At 42.9% G+C, this 21,567-nt stretch overlaps 1 protein-coding gene across 4 annotated transcripts in view; it reads right to left on the reverse strand.

Moving 5' to 3' along the window:
• The window catches only part of TMEM38B (transmembrane protein 38B), a 62,775-nt gene extending 59,232 nt beyond the window's left edge, over nt 1-3,543 (reverse strand). For all 4 annotated transcript variants that reach the window (XM_004004031.6, XM_060408978.1, XM_042242929.2 and 1 more), the window contains exon 1: nt 3,375-3,543. In XM_004004031.6, coding sequence (XP_004004080.1) covers nt 3,375-3,486 — 112 coding nt within the window. In that variant the 5' untranslated portion in view covers nt 3,487-3,543. The remainder of the gene's footprint in view (nt 1-3,374) is intronic.
• Nucleotides 3,544-21,567: the final 18,024 nt, after the last annotated feature.

A 21,567-nucleotide genomic window follows, 5' to 3' on the forward strand; every position in this document is an offset into this window, starting at 1 on the left:
GATGGACAGGGAGGCCTGGCATGCTGCGATTCATGGGGTCGCAGAGTCGGACACGACTGAGCGACTGAACTGAACTGAACTGAACTGAAAGGGGTAATACCGACCTTCTCCAAAACGACTTATGGCAGCATGCTGCACCTCCCAGGACTGCTGCTGCCAATGCAACAGGCTGCTATCAACCCAAGCCTCTGCCAGACACTCCCAAATACTCACAGAAGAAGATGAGTGCATGTCCTTCTACATCACCCTCATGCTAACCACAATGATCACACGGATCACAGTTTTGTGTAACTCAGTGAAACTATGACAAGGGAATATTTCATGTAAAGATGGACACACTAAAGGACAGAAACAGTATGGACCTAACAGAAGCAAAAGATATTAAGAAGAGGTGGCAAGAATACACAGAAGAACTGTACAGAAGAGGTCTTAATGACCCAGATAACCACAATGATGTGATCATTCACCTAGAGCCAGACATCCTGGAGTGTGAAGTCAAGTGGGCCTCAGGAAGCATTACTGAAACAAAGCTAGTGGAGGTGATGGAATTCCAGGTGAGCTATTTCTAATCCTAAAAGATAATGCTGTTAAAGTGCTGCACTCAATTTGTCAGCAAATTTGGAAAATTCAGCAGAGGCCACAGGACTGGAAAAGGTCAGTTTTTATTCTAATCCCAAAGACAATGCCAAAGAATGTTCAAACTATGACACAATTGCATTCATCTCACACGCTAGTGTGAATTCTATACTTTTTATATGTTCACAAGTACTAGTCCTGGAATATAACATTTTTACACCAGGTGGAATACTGTATCAGTGTCCAGTTAGCCCAGTGGTCCTCAAAGATTTTGGTTTCAGGACTCCTCTGCTGCTGCTAAGTTGCTTCAGTCATGTCCGACCCTGTGCGACCCCATAGACGGCAGCCCACCAGACTCCCCTGTCCCTGGGATTCTCCAGGCAGGAACACTGGAGTGGACTGCCATTTCCTTCTCCAATGCATGAAAGTGAAAAGCAAAAGTGAAGTGGCTCAGTCGTGTCTGATTCTTAGCGACCCCATGGACTGCAGCCCACCAGGCTCCTCCGTCCATGGGATTTTCCAGACAAGAGGGGGCAAGATTTTCTGCCAAATATCGGTGAGTTTTGTGGCCCCCAAAGGTGTAGGAAGGAATCTGGGATGGATGACGAAACTGTTCTATATCTTGACTGTGGTGGTAGATACATGACTGTATGTTTGTCCAAAATAACAGAATTTTATATTTAAAGGAGTGAATATATGTAAATTAAACTTTCCAAAAGTCTGACTCAAAAAAAAAATTCTTGAAGATCCCAAAGAGCTTCTGTTTATTCGCGCTATCAATATCTAGCATATTATAAATTATAAATGAGAAAAATCAGGGATTCCCTGGTTGCTCAGTGGTGAAGAATGTGCTTGCCAATCCAGGAAACACAGGTTGATCCCTGACTGGGGAAGATCCCACATGCTGCAGAGCATCTAAGCCCATCTGTCACAACTATTCAAACTGTGCTCTAGAGCCTGGGAGCCACAGCTACTGGAGCCCTTGTGCGCTACAGCCTGTGCTCGGTAACAAGAGCAGTAACTGCAGAGAAACCCACACCGTAACTGGACAGTAGCCCGGGTCGCTGCAACTGGAGAAAGCTCGTGCAGCAACAAGACCAAGCATACCCAAAAATAAATAAAACTATCAAAAAAATTTTAAAGAGAAAGTCTTTAAAATAATAAATGCACTGAATGTTAATAATGTATTCTTCATGAAAAATAACTATTTTCCAAAGCAAAAAATATTTAGTGAGAAAAGTCACATTTTTTGAGTCAATCTCTTTAATGTCTGCCTTCAAATAGGGAACAGCTGGATTCTCATATCTGCTTCTGCTTTCAACTTGTTACAGTATGACAGGTCATTTGGCCTCTGGAAAACTCCACTGTACACTTGTAAGAAAATGAGCATGAAAAAGACAACACCTGCATATTATTACAAAAATAATTTTGAACTGGAAATGTCAGGAACCCCAGGGCTCCTGGACCATACTTGGAGAATCTTTGATCTAACCTATACAAGAAAATATCAAGTATTAAATACGGTAAAGTAATAAAATATACTTATTTTCAAATCAAGGAAAGTGTCTCATGATTATCCATTCAATTTAATACACTAATATTCCCTTTATCCAGGTCGAAACTTCTATCAAACAATGATTTAGACTGAGCTACCAATCTCAATTTAAATTAAAAACATTTCAGAGGTCCATGAGTTAAAAAAAAAAAAAAAAAAAAACCACCAGAGACTTCCCTAGTGGTCCAATGGTTAGGACTCCAGGCTTTAAAATGCAAGGGGTGCGGGTTCCATCCCTGGTTGGGGAACTAAGATCCCACATGCCATGCTGGTTCGGCCAAAATATTAAAAATTAATTTTAAAATGTTTTAAAAAGAAAAATCAGACAGTAAGAGGCACAGCACCATCCTCGAGCCTTCACTCACTGACTGTAGGACAAGGCATATCAAAGGCAGCAAGAACATGGAGAAAGTAAGGCAAAGAAAATACCTGACCTCAGGAAAAAAGAGAGCACAAAATGAAAAAGCAGGCAGAACTGCAAAAGTCAAGCAATACAGGAGCAAACATATCCTGAATGAAAAATACGAGAAAAAACAAACATTGTTCCCTGTATGCACACTTAAAGGAACTCAAAACTCTATTTTAAGACCACATCCCCTCTACTGGCAGTGAAACTACACCAAACGGCTCTTCGTGTGCAATAGCATTCATACGACCCCCAGTGGGAATCCACTCTCCTCTCAGCAATCATTGTGTCTAACATGCTAAGCAAGGTGGGAGACCTGTGCGTTACGGGGAATAAAGGGGGTGCCTACTTGAGGCTTTTTATTTCAGTGTTTACACAACTTTCACAACCGGAGAGCAGTCCAGAACCAGTTACTAGCCCAAGCGACGAAGTCAGACCTGCTGTCTGCGGGAGCTCGGTTCCCAGGTGTTTTAAAAATATTTCCCAAGGAAGAGGGGGCACGGCCGGGAGACGGCGCCACCCCAGGGCGAACAGGGCAGTCCTGGACTGCCCAAAGTGGCTGCGGCCGCCCGGTCACCTGTCCCGGCAGTCCCGCCCGCGGCAGTGGGACCGCCCCGCACTCCCCCCCGTGACTCCTTTGGCGGGGTCCGGGGCCACCTTCCTCCTCGGCCTCAGTCTCCCCTTCTATACGGCGGTAGGACGGGCCCCCTCTCCCCTGCCCCCTCTAGCTTGACAACAGGACTGCCGGCGCGAGGCAGCTCGGCCGCTCACCCAGCTCAGGCCGTCCCCGCGGTGAGTGGTCCCTGAGGGGGACGATCCTCGGGGCCCAACACTCACCCGGCTGATGCTTCAACGCCATCACCGACACCAGGTAGTGGGCGATATCAAAAAAGGGGAACATGGAAGTGCGAGAAAAGGCAAGGGTCAGCTCATTCCACGGAGAGTCCATCGCGACTACCGACCGCCGCAGCCGAAGCAGCCGCGGAGACGGGTTCCCGGCGTGCGCGGCGAGGGGTGGGGGGAGGGGACGGCCGCGGCCGCGCGCTCCTCGACGCGGCCTCCGGGAGCCCTGCGCGTGCGCCCTGGCTCGAGAGGCTGGCGCGCGGAGGGGCGGGGCCGCGTGTCCCGGGAGCCTCGGGCGCGCGAGCGGTTGGCGGGTGAGCGGGATGCGCCGGCTGCCCCTGCCACAGCCGAACCTCGTTCTCCTAATAAGGGTCCAGCATCTTCTCGGTGCAGGGGGTTGTGCCAGATCTGGAGAATGGGCAAATGAATGCAATATACGTAATGAATAAAAAGTGCTTTATTTCAGTTAACATTTAGTTCATTTCTTATTTTTAAAACGAATAAAGAACTATTTTAAATGTTTCTTGCTGCTACTGCTGCTGCTAAGTCGCTTCAGTCGCGTCCAACTCTATGCGACCCCATAGACGGCAGCCCACCAGGCTTCCCCATCCCTGGGATTCTCCAGGCAAGAACAATGGAGTGGGTTGCCATTTCCTTAAATGTTTGTTAGTTATTTCCAATATGCTAAGTATTGATAAATGAAACCCACATAAAGTCTCAGGACTCCGGGATCCTTTACAATTTCTTTTTTAAGGCAACTTTTTTTAAAGGTTTAATTTACATACATTTTATTCACCCTTTTTAGTATAAAGTTCTATAATTTTGGATAAACGCAGTCCACAAGAGGAGACGCTCAGAGTTGTGCGTGCTAAGTCACTTCAGTCGTGTCGACTCTGTGTGACTCCATTAACCAGAGCCCTGCAGGCTTCTCTGGCCATGGGATTCTCCAGGCAAGAATACAGGCGTAGGGCACCGGCCCTCCTCCAGGGGATCTTCCCCACCCAGGGATCAAACCCGCTCTCTTATGTCTCCTGCATTGGCAGACTGGTGCTTTACTACTAATCCTACCAAGTGACCTTGCACCAAACTAAGGAAAAAAGCAACTCGTGATTATTTACATCTTGATGTTTCAGTGTGTTCTTTCCACAATTTTTATACATTTCGTTATCTTTGGCATTTTAGTATTGTGAATTTAGGGGCAGAACTTGGATGTTATTTCCCAAAATTTTAGTCTTAATATCTTAAACTCCACAAAGTATGTGTTTCGTCCTTGGACTTAAAATACTATAATATCTCTAAATCATACGTCTATGCCAACATCACTCTGAGGCATAATTAAATTCATTACTAACACCAATAGGGCAAGAGTGAAAAGCCCTAGAGTTTTTTGTTGTTTTTTTTTTAAGATATATCAAACATTTTGCTTCAGTTCAGTTCAGTTCAGTTCAGTCGCTCAGTCGTGTCCAACTCTTTCCGACCCCATGAATCGCAGCCCGCCAGGCCTCCCTGTCCATCACCATCTCCCGGAGTTCACTCAGACTCACGGCCATCGAGTCCATGATGCCATCCAACCATCTCATCCTGGGTTTTCCCCTTCTCCTCCTGCCCCCAATCCCTCCCAGCATCAGAGTCTTTTCCAATGAGTCAACTCTTCGCATGAGGTGGCCAAAGTACTGGAGCTTCAGCTTTAGCATCATTCCTTCCAAAGAAATCCCAGGATTGATCTCCTTCAGAATGGACTGGTTGGATCTCCTTGCAGTCCAAGGGACCCTCAAGAGTCTTCTCCAACACCACTGTTCAAACGGATCAATTCTTCGGCACTCAGCCGTCTTCGCAGTCCAACTCTCACATCCATACATGACCACTGGAAAAACCATAGCCTTGACTAGACGGACCTTAGTCAGCAAAGTAATGTCTCTGCTTTTGAATATACTATCTAGGTTGGTCATAACTTTTCTTCCAAGGAGTAAGCGTCTCTTAATTTCATGGCTGCAGTCACCATCTGTAGTGATTTTGGAGCCCAAAAAAATAAAGTCTGACACTGTTTCTACTGTTTCCCCATCTATTTCCCATGAAGTGATGGGACCAGATGCCATGATCTTCGTTTTCTGAATGTTGAGCTTTAAGCCAACTTTTTCGCTCTCCTCTTTCACTTTCATCAAGAGGCTTTTTAGCTCCTCTTCACTTTCTGCCACAAGGGTGGTGTCATCTGCATATCTGAGATTATTGATATTTCTCCCAGCAATCTTGATTCCAGCTTGTGCTTCCTCCAGCCCAGTGTTTCTCATGATGTACTCTGCATAGAAGTTAAATAAGCAGGGTGACAATATACAGCCTTGACGTACTCCTTTTCCTATTTGGAACCAGTCTGTTGTTCCATGTCCAGTTCTAACTGTTGCTTCCTGACCTGCATACAGATTTCTCAAGAGACAGGTCAGGTGGTCTGGTATTCCCATCTCTTTCACAATTTTCCAGTTTATTGTGATCCACACAGTCAAAGGCTTTGGCATAGTCAATAAAGCAGAAATAGATGTTTTTCTGGAACTCTCTTGCTTTTTCCATGATCCAGCAGATGTTGGCAATTTGGTCTCTGGTTCCTCTGCCTTTTCTAAAACCAGCTTGAACATCAGGGAGTTCACGGTTCACGTATTGCTGAAGTCTGGCTTGGAGAATTTTGAGCATTACTTTACTAGTATGTGAGATGAGTGCAATTGTGCGGTAGTTTGAGCATTCTTTGGCATTGCCTTTCTTTGGAATTGGAATGAAAACTGACCTTTTCCAGTCCTGTGGCCACTGCTGAGTTTTCCAAATTTGCTGGCATATTGAGTGTAGCACTTTCACAGCATCATCTTTCAGGATTTGAAATAGCTCAACTGGAATTCCATCACCTCCACTAGCTTTGTTCGTAGTGATGCTTTCTAAGGCCCACTTGACTTCACATTCCAAGATATCTGGCTCTAGATTAGTGATCACATCATCATGATTATCTGGGTCGTGAATATCTTTTTTGTACTTACCCTAAACATATTAATTCCAACAGAAAAGAACGGATCATTTCAGACTCTACAAGTAATCTGAAACTTGTTTCATTTCAAAACTAAAAATATGTCAGATCCCCCCCTCTGCCTAGAGCCTAAAGATTTTTTTTTATCTAAGAGAAACGAAATCATAACCTCACAAAAAGACATCTTCTACATTTTAACTGTGCTCACCGTATTTGCTCTTGGTCAGTGCTTCAGCTGTTCTAATGAAATGGGCAGAACAGAATGAAGCAGGCAATGAAAGGAGGGGAGACTTTAAATTGGTAACAGGGAAAGGCAAGATTTGGGGAAATTATTCGTGAAAATTAAAACCTGCCCTGACTTTTGGAAGCAGTTTACAAAGTTACATAATTATTGCAGATAAAAGAAATCCAAATTATGAAAGTATTGCTTATATAATAGAATGCAAAACTGGCCTAACCATATGAAATCTGGAAAAGAGTTTTGACTAAACATATTCTAAGCATTTTTAGTACAAAAACATGTGAAACTAATTGTCATACTCCAAGTCTTTGAAGAGCAATGCTCTTGATATTTTGGACTGAATAATTTGTTGTCCTGTGGGATGTCTTATGGAATGTTTAACAGCATCCCTGTCCTCTACCCACTATTAATAAATGCCAGTAGCACACACATACACACATACACTCTCACACACACACACACACACACACACACACACACTGTAACAACCAAAAATGTCTCCAGAATTGCCAAATGTCCCTGAGGCAGGGGGTAGGGGGAGAGCAAAAAATCCCTAGTTCAGAATTACTTTATAAAAAAATAAATTTTGGACAGCATGTTCCATAATGCATATACAAACATTATTGATATGCATCTAATATTAATCATCAAGTTAATTCTGCATAACTTGATCATTTATCCCCTGGATCAAGTTGAAAACATCTCAAAACCCAGCACCACAAAGGTGTATGTGTGTGTATCTGTGTGTGTGTGTGTGTCACTCACTCAGTTGTATCCAACTGTTTGGGACCCCATGGACTGCAACCGCCAGGCTCCCTAGCCCATGGAATTTTCCAGGCAAGAATACTGGAGTGGGTACTGTTTCCGACTCCACAGGATCTTCCTGACCTGGAGAGCGAAACTGCGTCTCTTATGTCTCCTGCACTGGCAGGGGGATTCTTTATCTCTAGCGCCACATGGGAAGCCCACCACAAAGATAATCCTAGCTATTAATCTGCAATACTGCTTTCTATCCACTGAGTGGCATGCCTTTCACTTTGGGAAGTCAATAACAATAACTTTTTAAAAACCATGAAGAGTCCATGATGAGGAAGTTTCACATTAGAGGAGCCAATTTCACTTCTAATCTTTAGTATCTGGTTAGGCATTTTCATTCTAAAGTTGTTTTTATAGGGATTTGATAACTATGCATTTTCAAATTATAGTGTAAAAATGTATGACATTTAAGACAAAGTATGTTTAATTTTAATTCTATTTTTCAATGGTCTGCATTATCAAGGAGGATTAACTAAAAGAGCACCAATTGCCCTGAATTCAATCAGTACAATGAAATGCTAGCAAATGAGATTTAAGTGATAAATCAATTCAATTATATACTCAACTCTTTAGATTCAGTGTGTATCTAATAATACACATTAATGTGATGACTTGAAAATAATAACTTGGCTTACATTTCTTACGCTTGAAACTAAAATCTTTTTCTGTAAACATCATTTACACCTGTAATATAAAAATTACACTAAAAGTACTCTCCATGTGTAACAAGTACAAATTTACCTACTTAACAATCTGATGTTATTAAAAGGGATATCTCTAGTGTTCATCAGTATAAGTGAAAGTGAAGTTGCTCAGTCGTGTCCGACTCTTTGCGATCCCACGGACTGTAGCCTACCAGGCTCCTCCATCCATGGGATTTTCTAGGCAAGAGTACTGGAATGGGTTGCCATTTCCTCCTCCAGGAGATCTTCCCGACCCAGGGACTGAACCCGGGTCTCCCGCATTGTAGGCAGACACTTTACTGTCTGAGCCACCAGGACCAAAACTGCAGTCAGCCACTGGTGCCATGGCTGCCAGGGGTCTATGGTTACCAGTCCTCCAAGTTATTATTCATCTCTGTTCAAGAGTAACAGGTACCATTAAATCAAAGGATAATAGAATTGTGCAAGTTGAATGGACTCTTTAAAAAAAGTAACTTTGGATGTGAGTCAAATAAAACAGTTCTGAGCAGCTTAAACAAAGTGAGGGATTTACTGAAAGGCTACCAGGGAATCAGCCATCAATCCCCCAAAAGAGCAAAAAGCTGGGCATTTCTGAGGCCGGCAGCAGCAGGTGGGTATGGGCTGCCCTTAGTTACTAATGATAGTCAATGTCAACATTGTCTAGTTCTGTGTCCCCAATTCAATACTGCCAGGAAAGAAAGCCTGTTCTCTCCTGGGACAGATGCCCTCTCCTGGTTAATCACCTCGGAGGGATGCTGGGTCACTTCCCTAGGTATCGGAGGCAGTGTCCTGAAAATGGATGGAGTCACACAGCCTTCACAAGAGGTATCTATTACAATCATTTTTAGGCCATTTATTTCAGAGAAGGCAACTCAGAGGTAGAGAGAGAGATCACAAAGGCAGGCAGTGACAGACCAGGATTTGTTATTATCCTATTATAATCAATCTCCCTACTGGGCTTTCTCTGGTTCCATGCAACCCAAATGGTTCTCCTAAAGTTGCCTTTTACTGACAGATATAGCATCCCCACAGCAATGAAAAGGCTACCAGATGAGAGCGAGAAAGACCTACTAGGAGTCAGGGCTGTGGGTCAACAGCCAGGATTAAAGCAGTTTGTAGTTTCCAGCATAACCAGTGTGTTGAAGATGGTGAACTCAGTGAGGCCACCAGGAAGTGGATTTATTATCCTCCAGACAAAGCCCCCAACCTTTATCTTCATGTCAGCAGATTCCATTACTTCCTCATCATTTAAGATACTAAAAAGTTAAAAGTCCAATCCAGTTAAAATGTCAATGTTGCATCTAATTCAGAGCTTTTCCCCAGTCCCTCAGCTCAGGTCTACCTGGCCCAGAGCCCTGCAGTGGAGGAAAGGGGCATGGGGTGGTCTTTCAGCCTTTCCTGATCTCTCCCTTACGCCTTCTGTGTCCTCCAGGGTTAAGGTGTCAGATAAGGAAATTATAGAAAGGGAACAAAAGGCTTTCTAATGCACAAGTGTTTGTTATAGTTTTTGTTTTTCTTTTTGCTACTGATACTCTCTACAGCAGGCTCCAGTGCTGACTCATGCATGGGGTCCATTTGTGAGTTTCTCAAAGATGCCATGGACCTCTGGATAGCAACACCTGAAATTATGGCAAATACCATCAGATGGCTAACCCAACAGGCATATCCAACTTTGTATGTTGAGTTAAAACATTAATGTGTTTTTTCCAGTCTCTCAGCAAGGGGTGGCAATGTGTTAGAATATTGGCAAATGAAAATGAAGCGAATCTGTTTGACATGCTTCCAAAGACAGAGTGAAGAAGAATGAAGTTGAAGGACTGACACTACACAGTCTTAAGGCTTACTATACATCTATAATAATCAAGACAGTGTGGCATTGGGAAGAGACAAGTGGATGAAAGCAATGTGGCTTCTGTAATTAAAGTGACTATGCCCTTGAGACAGGCCCTTCTCTTCTTTTTCTGCCTTGAGCTGGGGCAAGCCCTGTGACCATGGAAGAAAGATCAAGAAAAGAGTACATAGCTGACAGTATCAGTTATCTCTCTCAGACTTGCTGCTATGCAAGAAAAAAATTATCCTTCATCTGTTTAAATAGAGTCTCAATTGGCTTGGGGAAGGGAAGCACCTCCTTCCTCATAGAGAGAGGAGTAGAACAGCACAGCACTCTTAACCTTTTGAATTCCCTTCTGTGAATTTTCTCTCAGATTTTTGATCTCTTGGGCTGTTGGGAGTGGAGTTCTCTGAGCCAGTTTTTATCTTTAATTAAGTCGCACTTGCACAGCCCAGCTCCTCTCTTTAGAATGTGAAGGTAACATCCTTTGTCTTTAGAGCTCTACCTGGAATTCCAATATAACAAATCCCAATTAAGGGCTACCCTGGTGGTCTAGTGGTTAAAAGTCTGCCTTGCAATGCAGATGACACTGGTTCAATCCCTGGTCGAGGAAGATCACGCTTCATTAACAACTAAGCCAGTGAGGCACAACTACTGAGTCTGCGTTCTGGAGACTGCAAGCCCCACTACTGAGTCCACGTGCAGGAACTACTGAAACCCACACGCCCTAGCTCCTGTGCTCCACAACAAGAGAAGCCACAGCAATGAGAAGCCCGCCTACTGCAACTAGAGAGTAGCCCCAACTCTCCACAGCTAGAGAAAGCCCAGGTGCAGCAATGACGACCCAGCACAACCAAAAATAAGGGAATAAATAAATATTTTTAAAATCCCAACTAACATCTTGTTATACCAAAGACAGGCAAATAGGAGAAATTTTTAAAGAGACGTGAGTGAAGTTCAAAAGAAAATGCACGTAGCTAAAGCTAGGAGCTCACAAAATGTCAGTAATCTGTGTAGATGAGTTGATTAAACCAAAACATTAGTAAAGAGAACACAATGTGTACCTGATGTTTGGGCAAACAAAAGGAATCTCACCTACCTGAAGAGTCATAAATATGTCCAAATAACAGGGAGTTCCATAAGTACAAACAGAGCCAATGCAGTCACAGGTGGACCCATATGGTGGTCAGAACCAATTATGGTTCTGACCCATAATTATGGAAAGAAGTCATTTTAATGTAAAGCTGTCCATATATGACAATTGACAAATAAACACATTGCTTGAGCCCCAAGCTGTCCAGATTTTATACAAAAATAATAATAATAATAATAATACATTGGGGCTTCCCCAGTGGTTCAGCAGTAAAGAATTCAACTACAGCGCAAGAGAACTGCAAGAGATGCAGATTTGATCCCTGGATTGGGAAGATCACCTGGAATAGGAAATAGCAACCCAGTCCAGTATTCTTGCCCGGGAAATCCCATGGACAGAGGAGCCTGGCAGGTTGCAGTCTATTGGTTGCAAAGAGTTAGACACGACTGAACAATGAAACAACAACATCTACATTACGTATCTCCTGAGTTTATTTTTTAATTCAATGTTCAATTAGTGAAACTGTATGTATATCTATAGATATAACATATATTCCAGAGACTGCGTCAATCACTAAATGTTCCTTCAATGTCTGTAAACCTGTGTAAGTCATGGAAGATGTAAACTCTCTAAAATGTAAAAATCTCTTAGCATTTATTGTCTATGAAGCCAAGTATTCTTGCTTTTGCATACAAAAATATAAATATTTCCTTAGTTTAAAAAGCTAACGAGAATATTCCTAATATTAGCACAACTTCTTATAGGCATTAAACTTATCTTGCTGCTGCTGCTGCTAAGTACCACTTCAGTCATGTCCGATTCTCTGCGACCTCATAGACGGCAGCTCACCAGGCTCCTCTGTCCCTGGGATTCTCCAGGCAAGAACACTGGAGTGGGTTGCCATGTCCTTCCTCCAATGCATGAAAGTGAAAAGTGAAAGTGAAGTCGCTTGGTCGTGTCCAACTCGTAGCAACCCCATGGACTTCAGCCCACCAGGCTCCTCCGTCCATGGGATTTGCCAGGCAAGAGTACTGGAGTGGGGTGCCATTGATAATTTCTCAAAATGTTTAGCCATGGAAATCTATTTTTTCCCCTCCAAACAGTTCACAAAACTGGAAATCAAGCTTGAGAACCCTGATAAACTTTTTCCTGTCTCCATTATAGTCAGTTGTAGAAGGCAATGGCACCCTACTCCAGTACTCTTGCCTAGAAAATCCCATGGATGGAGGAGCCTGGTAGGCTGCAGTCCATGGGGTCTCGAACAGTCGGACACGACTGAGCAACTTCACTTTCACTCTTCACTTTCATGCATGGGAGGAAGGAAATGGCAACCCACTCCAGTGTTCTTGCCTGGAGAATCCCAGGGACGGAGGAGCCTGGTGGGCTGCCGTCTATGAGATCGCACAGAGTCGGGCACGACTGAAGCGACTTAGCAACAACAACTATCGGGTTATACAATGTTCATTTACTCGATACCTATGTATCTTATCTTTCAGATTAGCCCCATCAGATCACAATGTCAAAGTCTTTCCCTCCATCTCTTCAGCTACCTTTCTGTTAGGTTTAATCAGCCATAAGTAAGATACAAAATTATATTCTTGACTTTATACCAAGGAGTTCATTTGGGAAACTTTCTCATCTTGGGAGATGGTGTACAAGGGTAGTAACACAGAATCCACAGGCTCCAGAGTTAGACATTCTACTTACCGTGTAACCTTATAGAAAGCAGTTGCTAGATCTCTGTAAGCTTCTGTCTTCATCTTTAACCTAGGAATAACAATAGTTAGTTAACAGTGTTTTTTTCAAAACTGACAGCATATCACATATACAGAAAATAAACTAGTGGTTACCAGTCGGGGGAGGAGCAACATTCGGGTGAGGAAGTGGAAGGTACAAACAATTGGGTGTAAGATAGACTGCAAAGATATATTGTACAACACAGGAAATATAGCCAATATTTCGAAGTCACTAAAGGGAGGGTAACCTTTAAAAATTATGTAAGAAATTTAAAGGGAAACAAATAGGAAAAACCAAACCGACCTGACAGATAAGCAGGACCTGTGTTGGAGAAGACTCTTGAGAGTCCCTTGGACTGCAAGGAGATCCAACCAGTCCATTCTAAAGATCAGTCCTGGGTGTTCATTGGAAGGAATGATGCTAAAGCTGAAACTCCAATACTTTGGCCACCTCATGTGAAGAGTTGACTCATTGGAAAAGACTCTGATGCTGGGAGGGATTGGGGGCAGGAGGAGAAGGGGACGACCGAGGATGAGATGGCTGGATGGCATCACCAACTTGATGGACATGAGTTTAAGTGAACTCCGGGAGTTGGTGATGGACAGGGAGGCCTGGCGTGCTGCGATTCATGGGGTTGCAAAGAGTCAGACACGACTGAGCAACTGAACTGAACTGAACTGAACTGAACTAAAGGAAAAATTAAAAGCTCATATGCATGAATTCCTTAGCCAAGTACCTGATACATGGTACCTGCTCAATTAATTTTAGTTATGACTCTTCTATGATATTTAGATCTCTTAAGAGGAACTTGGAAGTCCCTTTTCTACTGCTTTTGTAACTTCTAAAGTTTATACATTACACCAACTTTAGAGACATAGTGCTTAAGGGTGCAGTTGCTAAACCAGATGTCCTGAGTCAAATCCTGATTCTGGCTCTTGCTCACCAAATTACCTCACGCAAGTTTCTCTACACCTCAGTTTTCTCATTTCTAAAATGGTGAAAATAACTCATGCAGTTTTCTGAGGATTAAATATATTAAGACATGTAAAGAATAGTGCCTAGAAATTATTATTCAAAATTTACTTACCCAACATCATAAATAGTTTAGTTTTCTCTTATCATGAATACTATTCAGTTTGGACCTAATTTCATAGAAAATGCCTACATATGAAAGCGTTCAAATTTGTGTTCTGGCAATGGCACCCCACTCCAGTACTCTTGCCTGGAAAATCCCATAGGCGGAGGAGCCTGGTGGGCTGCAGTCCATGGGGTCGCTACGAGTTGGACACGACCGAGCAACTTCACTTTCACTTTTCACTTTCATGCACTGGAGGAAGGAAATGGCAACCCACTCCTGTGTTCTTGCCTGGAGAATCCCAGGGATGGGGAAGCCTGGTGGGCTGCCGTCTATGGGGTTGCACAGAGTCAGACACGACTGAAGCGACTTAGCAGCAGCATATTGACCTGAGCATGCACACACACTGCAACAAGATTACAATAGAACTGTCTCCTACTTTCATATTATCACTTTAATAGTAAAACACACCAGAAGAATCATGTTAATAAATGTAAAATGCATAGAAATACGGCTCCCCTGTATTAGTTCTTTGTTATACTTAAATGTTAAATGTATGATATTAGATTATGTTTCAGCAGTTGTTGTTTTTTTTTAACTTTCCTTTGAGATTAACACACTAATATTAAACATATGAGGGCTTCCCTGGTGGCTCAGATGGTAAAGAATTTGCCTGTAATGCAGGAGATGTGGGTTTGATCCCTGGGTCAGGAAGATCCCTTGTATGAGGGAATGGCAACCCACTCCAGGATTCTTGCCTGGAGAATCCGCATGGACAGAGAAGCATGGTGAGCTACAGTCCATGGGGTTGCATTGAACATGACTGAGTGACTAAGCACACAGCACATATTGACCTAAAGAATGATCAGAATGATCAGTGTGCAATAAAAAAAGGATGCAGACTTCCTAAAGTTCAGTAAAGCGTCCTTAGCGTTCCAAGATGCCTGCCAATGCAGGCGATGCAGGTTCGATCCCTGGGTCAGGAGGATTCCCTGGAGAAGGAAATGGTAACCCACTCCAGTATTCTTGCCTGGAAAATTCCATGAGCAGACAAGCCTAGTGGGATACAGTCCGTGGGGTCGCAGAGACTCAGACACAACTGAGCAAACATACACACATTGCAAGAACAAGTACAGGCATTTCTCCTTTCCTTGTCTCCTTTTGGACTTTGTGTTGTGTCTTCTTATTTCCTTCTCTTTAGCACTATACCTCATAATAATAATGTGCACCCGAATAAAAATAACAATAATGCTTCCCTGAATACATGAAGAAAGCACTATTGCTTTAGCCAAAGGCATGTTATTGAGGTTTTCTAGTTCTCTTATCACATTCTCTCATGCTTCCCTGGTGGCCCAGATGGTAAAAGCATCTGCCTACAATGTGGGAGACATGGGTTCAGTCCTTGGGTCAGGAAGATCTCCTGGAGAAGGAAATGGCAACCCACTCCAGTATTCTTGCCTGGAAAATTCCATGGATGGAGGAGCCTGGTAGGCTACAGTCTATGGGGTTACAAAGAGTCAGACACGACTGAGAGATTTCACTTTATTCTCTCAGTCATAAGTCATATACATTGAAATCTACTAGTTCAGTTCAGAAAAAGCCATTAGCAGGACCTCCAATCCTCTAAATTCACCTAACTTTTATATGCCAATGTAAAAAAAAAAGAAGAGTTATCCAGGGCATATTCTAAAGAAAAGCTGGGAACATTCACTCCCAGACAGAGGTTAATACTGGGCCAACAGTTGTTGCAAATTCATAACCGAGAGAGACTGAGGATAAAATTAGACTAGGGATATTGAGACTGGCTCATTAGAGTGAGCAATTGGCAAGTTTTCTCAGTGAGATTGTAAATGAGACTAAGAAATCCAACCTGAGGACCAGATGAGGTTTAGTCAGCAGGCATAAGCAGGAACAAAGTCAAACATTACCAGAGCAAAAATGTCAGGTGAAAAAAGTTAAGCCAATAAAGCAAGAAACACATGGGTGACAAGGTATGAATGACTAGCCATAGTAAAACTCCTGATGTTCACACTTGGCAGGAGCCAAGCAAAAATTTCTCCCTGTTGAGTGAAAAGTTATACCAAAAAAACCCTGCTATTCAAAATACGTCTTCGCAGAAAAAGCTCTAACTCTAAAAGAAAAAATTGATAAATAGGATTACACTAAGATTAAGAACTTCCAATTACCAAAGGTACTATAAAGAGAATAAAAAGACAAGCACAAAGTAGAAGATTCTTGCTACATGTGTTTATCTCCAACACAGGAGTCTTACCCAGAAAACACAAAGAACCCATATAAATTAATAAGTAGACGAAAACAAGCATTCTTAAAGTTCAGTACAAAACTGAGCAAGAAATTGAGCAAGTAATTTACAAAAAGAAAGAAGAAAGTGTCAGTCACTCAGTCATGACTGACTCTTTGTGACTGCATGGACTGTAGCCTGCCAGGTTCCTCTGTTCATGGAATTCTCCAGGCAAGAATACTGGAGTGGGTCACCATTTCCTTCTTGAGGAGATCTTCCCAATGCAGGGATTGAACCTGGGTCTCCTGCATTGCAGGTGGATTCTTTACCTTCTGAGCCAGGAGGGGGCTAATTTACAAAAGAGGATATACAAATAACAAATAAACATATGCAGACATGCTCAACTTCAATAGTCATCATAGAAAGGCAAATTAAGCCGGTTATACAGAGTGAAGTAGGCCAGAAAGAAAAACACCAATACAGTATACTAACACATATATATGGAATTTAGAAAGATGGTAATGTAACCCTGTATGCGAGACAGCAAAAGAGACACAGGTGTATAGAACGGACTTTTGGACTCTGAGGGAGAGGGAGAGGGTGGGATGATTTGCGAGAATGGCACTGAAACATGTATATTATCATGTAAGAAACAAATCGCCAGTCTATGTTCGATACAGGATACAGGATGCTTGGGGCTGGTGCATGGGGATGATCCAGAGAGATGATAAGGGGTGGGAGGTGGGAGGGGGGTTCATGTTTGGGAACTCATGTACACCCGTGGCGGATTCATGTCAATGCATGGCAAAACCAATACAGTATTGTAAAGTAAAATAAGTAAAAATAAAAATTAAAAAAATAAAAATCTAAAAAAATAAAAAAGACTATAAGATACTACTATATGCACATCAAAATGGCTAAAATGAAAGAGATAAAATAACAAGTGATGCTCTAGATGTTAAGCAAACTTGAACTCTCTTATACTGCTGATAAGAGTATAATTTGATACAACCACTTTGGAAAACTGGTGGTATATGCTAAAAGTGAACACGGATATCCTTAGACCCAGCAATTCCATTCCTATGAGATCATATATTTACCAAAAGATATGCATACATTTGTTCATAGAGCCCAAATGAAAATAACCCAGTTCAGTTCAGTTCACTTGCTCAGTCGTGTCCGACTCTTTGTGACCCCATGAACCACAGCACGCCAGGTCTCCCGGTCCATCACCAACTCCCAGAGTCCACCCAAACCCATGTCCATCAAGTCGGTGATGCCATCCAACCATCTCATCCTCTGTCGTTCCCTTCTCCTCCTGCCCTCAATCTTTCCTAGCATCAGGGTCTTTTCAAATGAATCAGCTCTTCGCATCAGGTGGCCAAAGTATTGGAGTTTCAGCTTCAACACTGGTCCTTCCAATAAACACTCAGGACTGATCTCCTTTAGGATGGACTTAGTTGGATCTCCTTGCAGTCCAAGGGACTCTCAAGAGTCTTCTCCAACACCACAGTTCAAAAGCATCAATTCTTCAGCGCTCAGGTTTCTTTATAGTCCAACTCTCACATCCATACATGACCACTGGAAAAACCATAGCCTTGACTAGACAGACCAATGTTCATCAAAAGTAATACAAATGAATAAAATGAATAAACTCTGTTATATGCTTGTAATATATGTGTGTGGGCTAAGACACTTCAGTTGTGTATGGCTGTTTGTGATCCCATGGACTACAGCCCACCAGGCTCCTCTGTCTGTGGGATTTTCCAGGCAAGACTACTGGAGTAGGTTGCCATGCCCTCCGCCGGGGATCTTCCCAACCCAGGGATTGAACCCACGTCTCTTATGGCTCCTGCATTGGCAGGTGTGTTCTTTACCATTAGCAGCACCTGGTAATGAAAATCATGAAATACTGCTACTGTACCAATATCAATGCATCTCAAACATAATGCTGAAAGAAAGAACCAGAGATTTAAAAAATAATACATTCTGCATGATTCCATTTATATGGAGTTTAAAAACAGGCAAAACTAATGTATGGAGATAGAAGACAGAGTAATGTAGTGGATATTCTTCAAGGCAGGAGTTTTGGTTTTGTTTTATGATATTGGTGCATTCACTGTGAAAATACATAGAGTTGCACTTTTATGATTTGTGCATGTTTTATACATATATTATACTTCAAAGTTTTTCATTTAAAGAAGAAGACAGACATCTTCTAACAAACTTACCAGGGCTTGGTAGGTAGTCTGGACGTGACTAGGTTTTCTGTCTCCCCAGAAGAAACCCAGTGTCTGTGGGAGTAGTGTGGTGAGCCAAGGTACAAAAGCCTATCCCGATTCACGTTAAGTTTTTGCAGTCCATTTAAAGGCATTGTTATGTCATCAGCTTCATCAGAGGTTGCTGCTGCTGCTGCTAAGTGGCTTCAGTCTTGTCCGACTCTGTGCAACCCCATAGACAGCAGCCCACCAGGCTCCCCCATCCCTGGGATTCTCCAGGCAAGAACACTGGAGTGGGTTGCCATTTCCTTCTCCATCATCAGAGGTTACACAATACCTAAGCTGTCTGCAGTTCCCTTAGTTCCATACTCTCTTGTTTCTAAAAACTTCCTTCCATGGGACTTCTCTGGTAGTCGAGAGTTTCAGAATCCCCCTTGCAATGCTGGGGACACAGGTTCAATCCCTGGTCAGGGAACTAAGATCCCACATGCCACAAATCAACAAAGCTCATGTGCCACAACTACTGAGACACAACTAGAGAGTCCGTGGTCCTCAATGAAATATCCTGCATGATGCAACAAAGATCTCATGTACTTTTATAACTAAGGCCCAATGCAGTGAAACAAATAAATATTGAACTAAAAGAATTCCTTCCAGAGCAGATGAAGTCAATAACAATCATCCTGGAGTTAGTCATTGCTGCTGCTGCTGCTAAGTCGCTTCAGTCGTGTCCGACTTTGTGCGACCCTACAGACTACAGCCCACCAGGCTCCTCCGTCCATGGGATTTTCCAGGCAAGAGTACTGGAGTGGGATGCCATCGCTTTCTCCAGGAGTTAGTCATTAGGTGCCAGTAATTTCAGGTCTTAATGCTTGGCTCCTTGAATCATTTTCCTTTAAAAAAATTTTTACACTCAGGACAGAGCTGCTTAAAAAGTGGGAGTGGAGGTGAGAGGTGGGGATGGTCACCAGATACCAAGTCCACTCTCAGTTTAGGTCACTTTCGGTTTAGTCACTCAATCGTGTCCAGCTCTTTGCGACCCCATGAACTGCAGCACGCCAGGCCTCCTTGGCCATCACCAACTCCCAGAGTTCACTCAAACTCATGTCCGTCGAGTCGGTGATGCCATCCAGCCATCTCATCCTCTGTCATCCCCTTCTCCTACTGCCCCCAATCCCTCCCAGCATCAGGGTCTTTTCCAATGAGTCAACTCTTCACATGAGGTGGCCAAAGTACTGGAGTTTCAGCTTTAGCATCATTCCTTCCAAAGAACACCCAGGGCTGATCTCCTTTAGAATGGACTGGTTGGATCTCCTTGCAGTCCAAGGGACCCTCAACAGTCTTCTCCAACACCACAGTTCAAAAGCATCAATTCTTCGGTGCTCAGCTTTCTTCACAGTCCAACTCTCACATCCATACATGACCACAGGAAAAACCATAGCCTTGACTAGACGGACCTTTGTTGGCAAAGTAATGTCTCTGCTTTTTTAATATGCTATCTAGGTTGGTCATAACTTTCCTTTCAAGGAGTAAGCGTCTTTTAATTTCATGGCTGCAATCACCATCTGCAGTGATTTTGGAGCCCCAAAAAATAAAGTCTGACACTGTATCCACTGTTTCCCATGAAGTGATGGGACCGGATGCCATGATCTTAGTTTTCTGAATGTTGAGCTTTCCATTCTGGGGGCCCTCAATTATGTGCCTCTGCATATTATAAGGGATCTCTTCTCCTTCCTGAAAGGGAAGTAAAATTAGCTAACTAGGGTTAAGAGTCTTGTGCTGTTGTGTGAGAAAACGTCATCTCGGCTCCAACTATGCAAATTTTGTTGTATACTTTGAATTCAGAGCTCCATGGCAAGGGAACCTAGAGTCAGGCTCAGAATTCACTAAACAGTTATTCTCCACCAGGCTGCTAGATCATGAGAGGTAGTGGAGGGGCTGGGGGAGGGGCGGGCAGTGAGAACATAACAACTCACCCAAAGATTGCCATTCAGATGGGGATGGTGAATGGTTCAACCATTATATGAAAAATGACCACCATCACCACCATCTACATTGGGCTCTTGTGAAGAAACTCGAACAGGTTGATTCATGCATCTTTATGTATAGGTGAACTACTTTCTGTGTAGACAAAAAACACCTCCAGGCTCTCAGGAGCTTTTCTCTAATGGCATACAGACCAATGAACAAAGGTTATATGGCTTGGTGAGTACTATATCCTTACCATATACTTACTATATACTTACCAACAGCAGGAAGCACAAGGCACTATGAGAGCTCTTAGAGGATAAGCCCTTAGCCTAGACCCAGAAGGTTGAGAAAGTCTGGAAAATAGCTGTTTACTTAGCAAATACACTAGAGTCATAACCCCATATTGTACACCACAGTGTTTTGCCGGCCATCCCTGGCTATGAAATAGAGGATTTCTTTCAGGAGGCTCCTAACCAATCACATGGCAGCAAATCAGGTCTCTGAATAGTAGATATTTATCTCCAGATATTAATTCATAGAGTGTCTAGCTTCCAACTAAATAAACAAGACTTGGGACTTGATCAGGACTCTGGTCTACAAGTCTAAAATTTGTCACAGCTGTCTCCTAGGAGTCCAAGTCCATGAACTGATGCAACAATTTCTGTTTAAATTAGGTGGAGGAACAGTTGCCTTGTTCCTTGCTCCACTTTGCAGAGCACTCTGCTTCTCAGATCATGAACATAATTGTAGATCAGATCATGAGCTCCTTATTGAATATTCAGACTTAAATTGGAGAAAGTAGGGGAAACTATTAGGCCATTCAGATATGACCTAAATCAAATCCCTTATTATTATACGGTGGAAGTGACAAATAGATTTAAAGAATTAAATATGATAGACAAAGTGCCTGAAGAACTATGGATGGAGGTTTGTAACATACAGGAAGTGTTAGGGGAAGCCCATTGATTGAAATTGCCCACCCTGGCCAGGCACCATAGTAACCATTTGGATGAGCTGTTTTATGAAAGGGGGTCCTGGTAACGAACACGGAACTAATAAGCCACCACCAACCAGAAGAGTTCAGGAAAGGTCAAAAGGAGACAGCACATGTTTGACCACTTCCCAGAATCCTTCTCACTGGCATCCATCTTGGCTGAACAAGGTGTGCACCACCAGAAAGGACTCTGAGTCAAGGTGATTGGCTAAAGACAACCAGGAAAATAATCCCATCACCATAAAACCCAAGACTGTGAGTCACATGGTAGAACAGTTCTC

Source organism: Ovis aries, chromosome 2, assembly GCF_016772045.2.
Source record: "Ovis aries strain OAR_USU_Benz2616 breed Rambouillet chromosome 2, ARS-UI_Ramb_v3.0, whole genome shotgun sequence".
NCBI classification, from domain to species: Eukaryota; Metazoa; Chordata; class Mammalia; order Artiodactyla; family Bovidae; genus Ovis; species Ovis aries.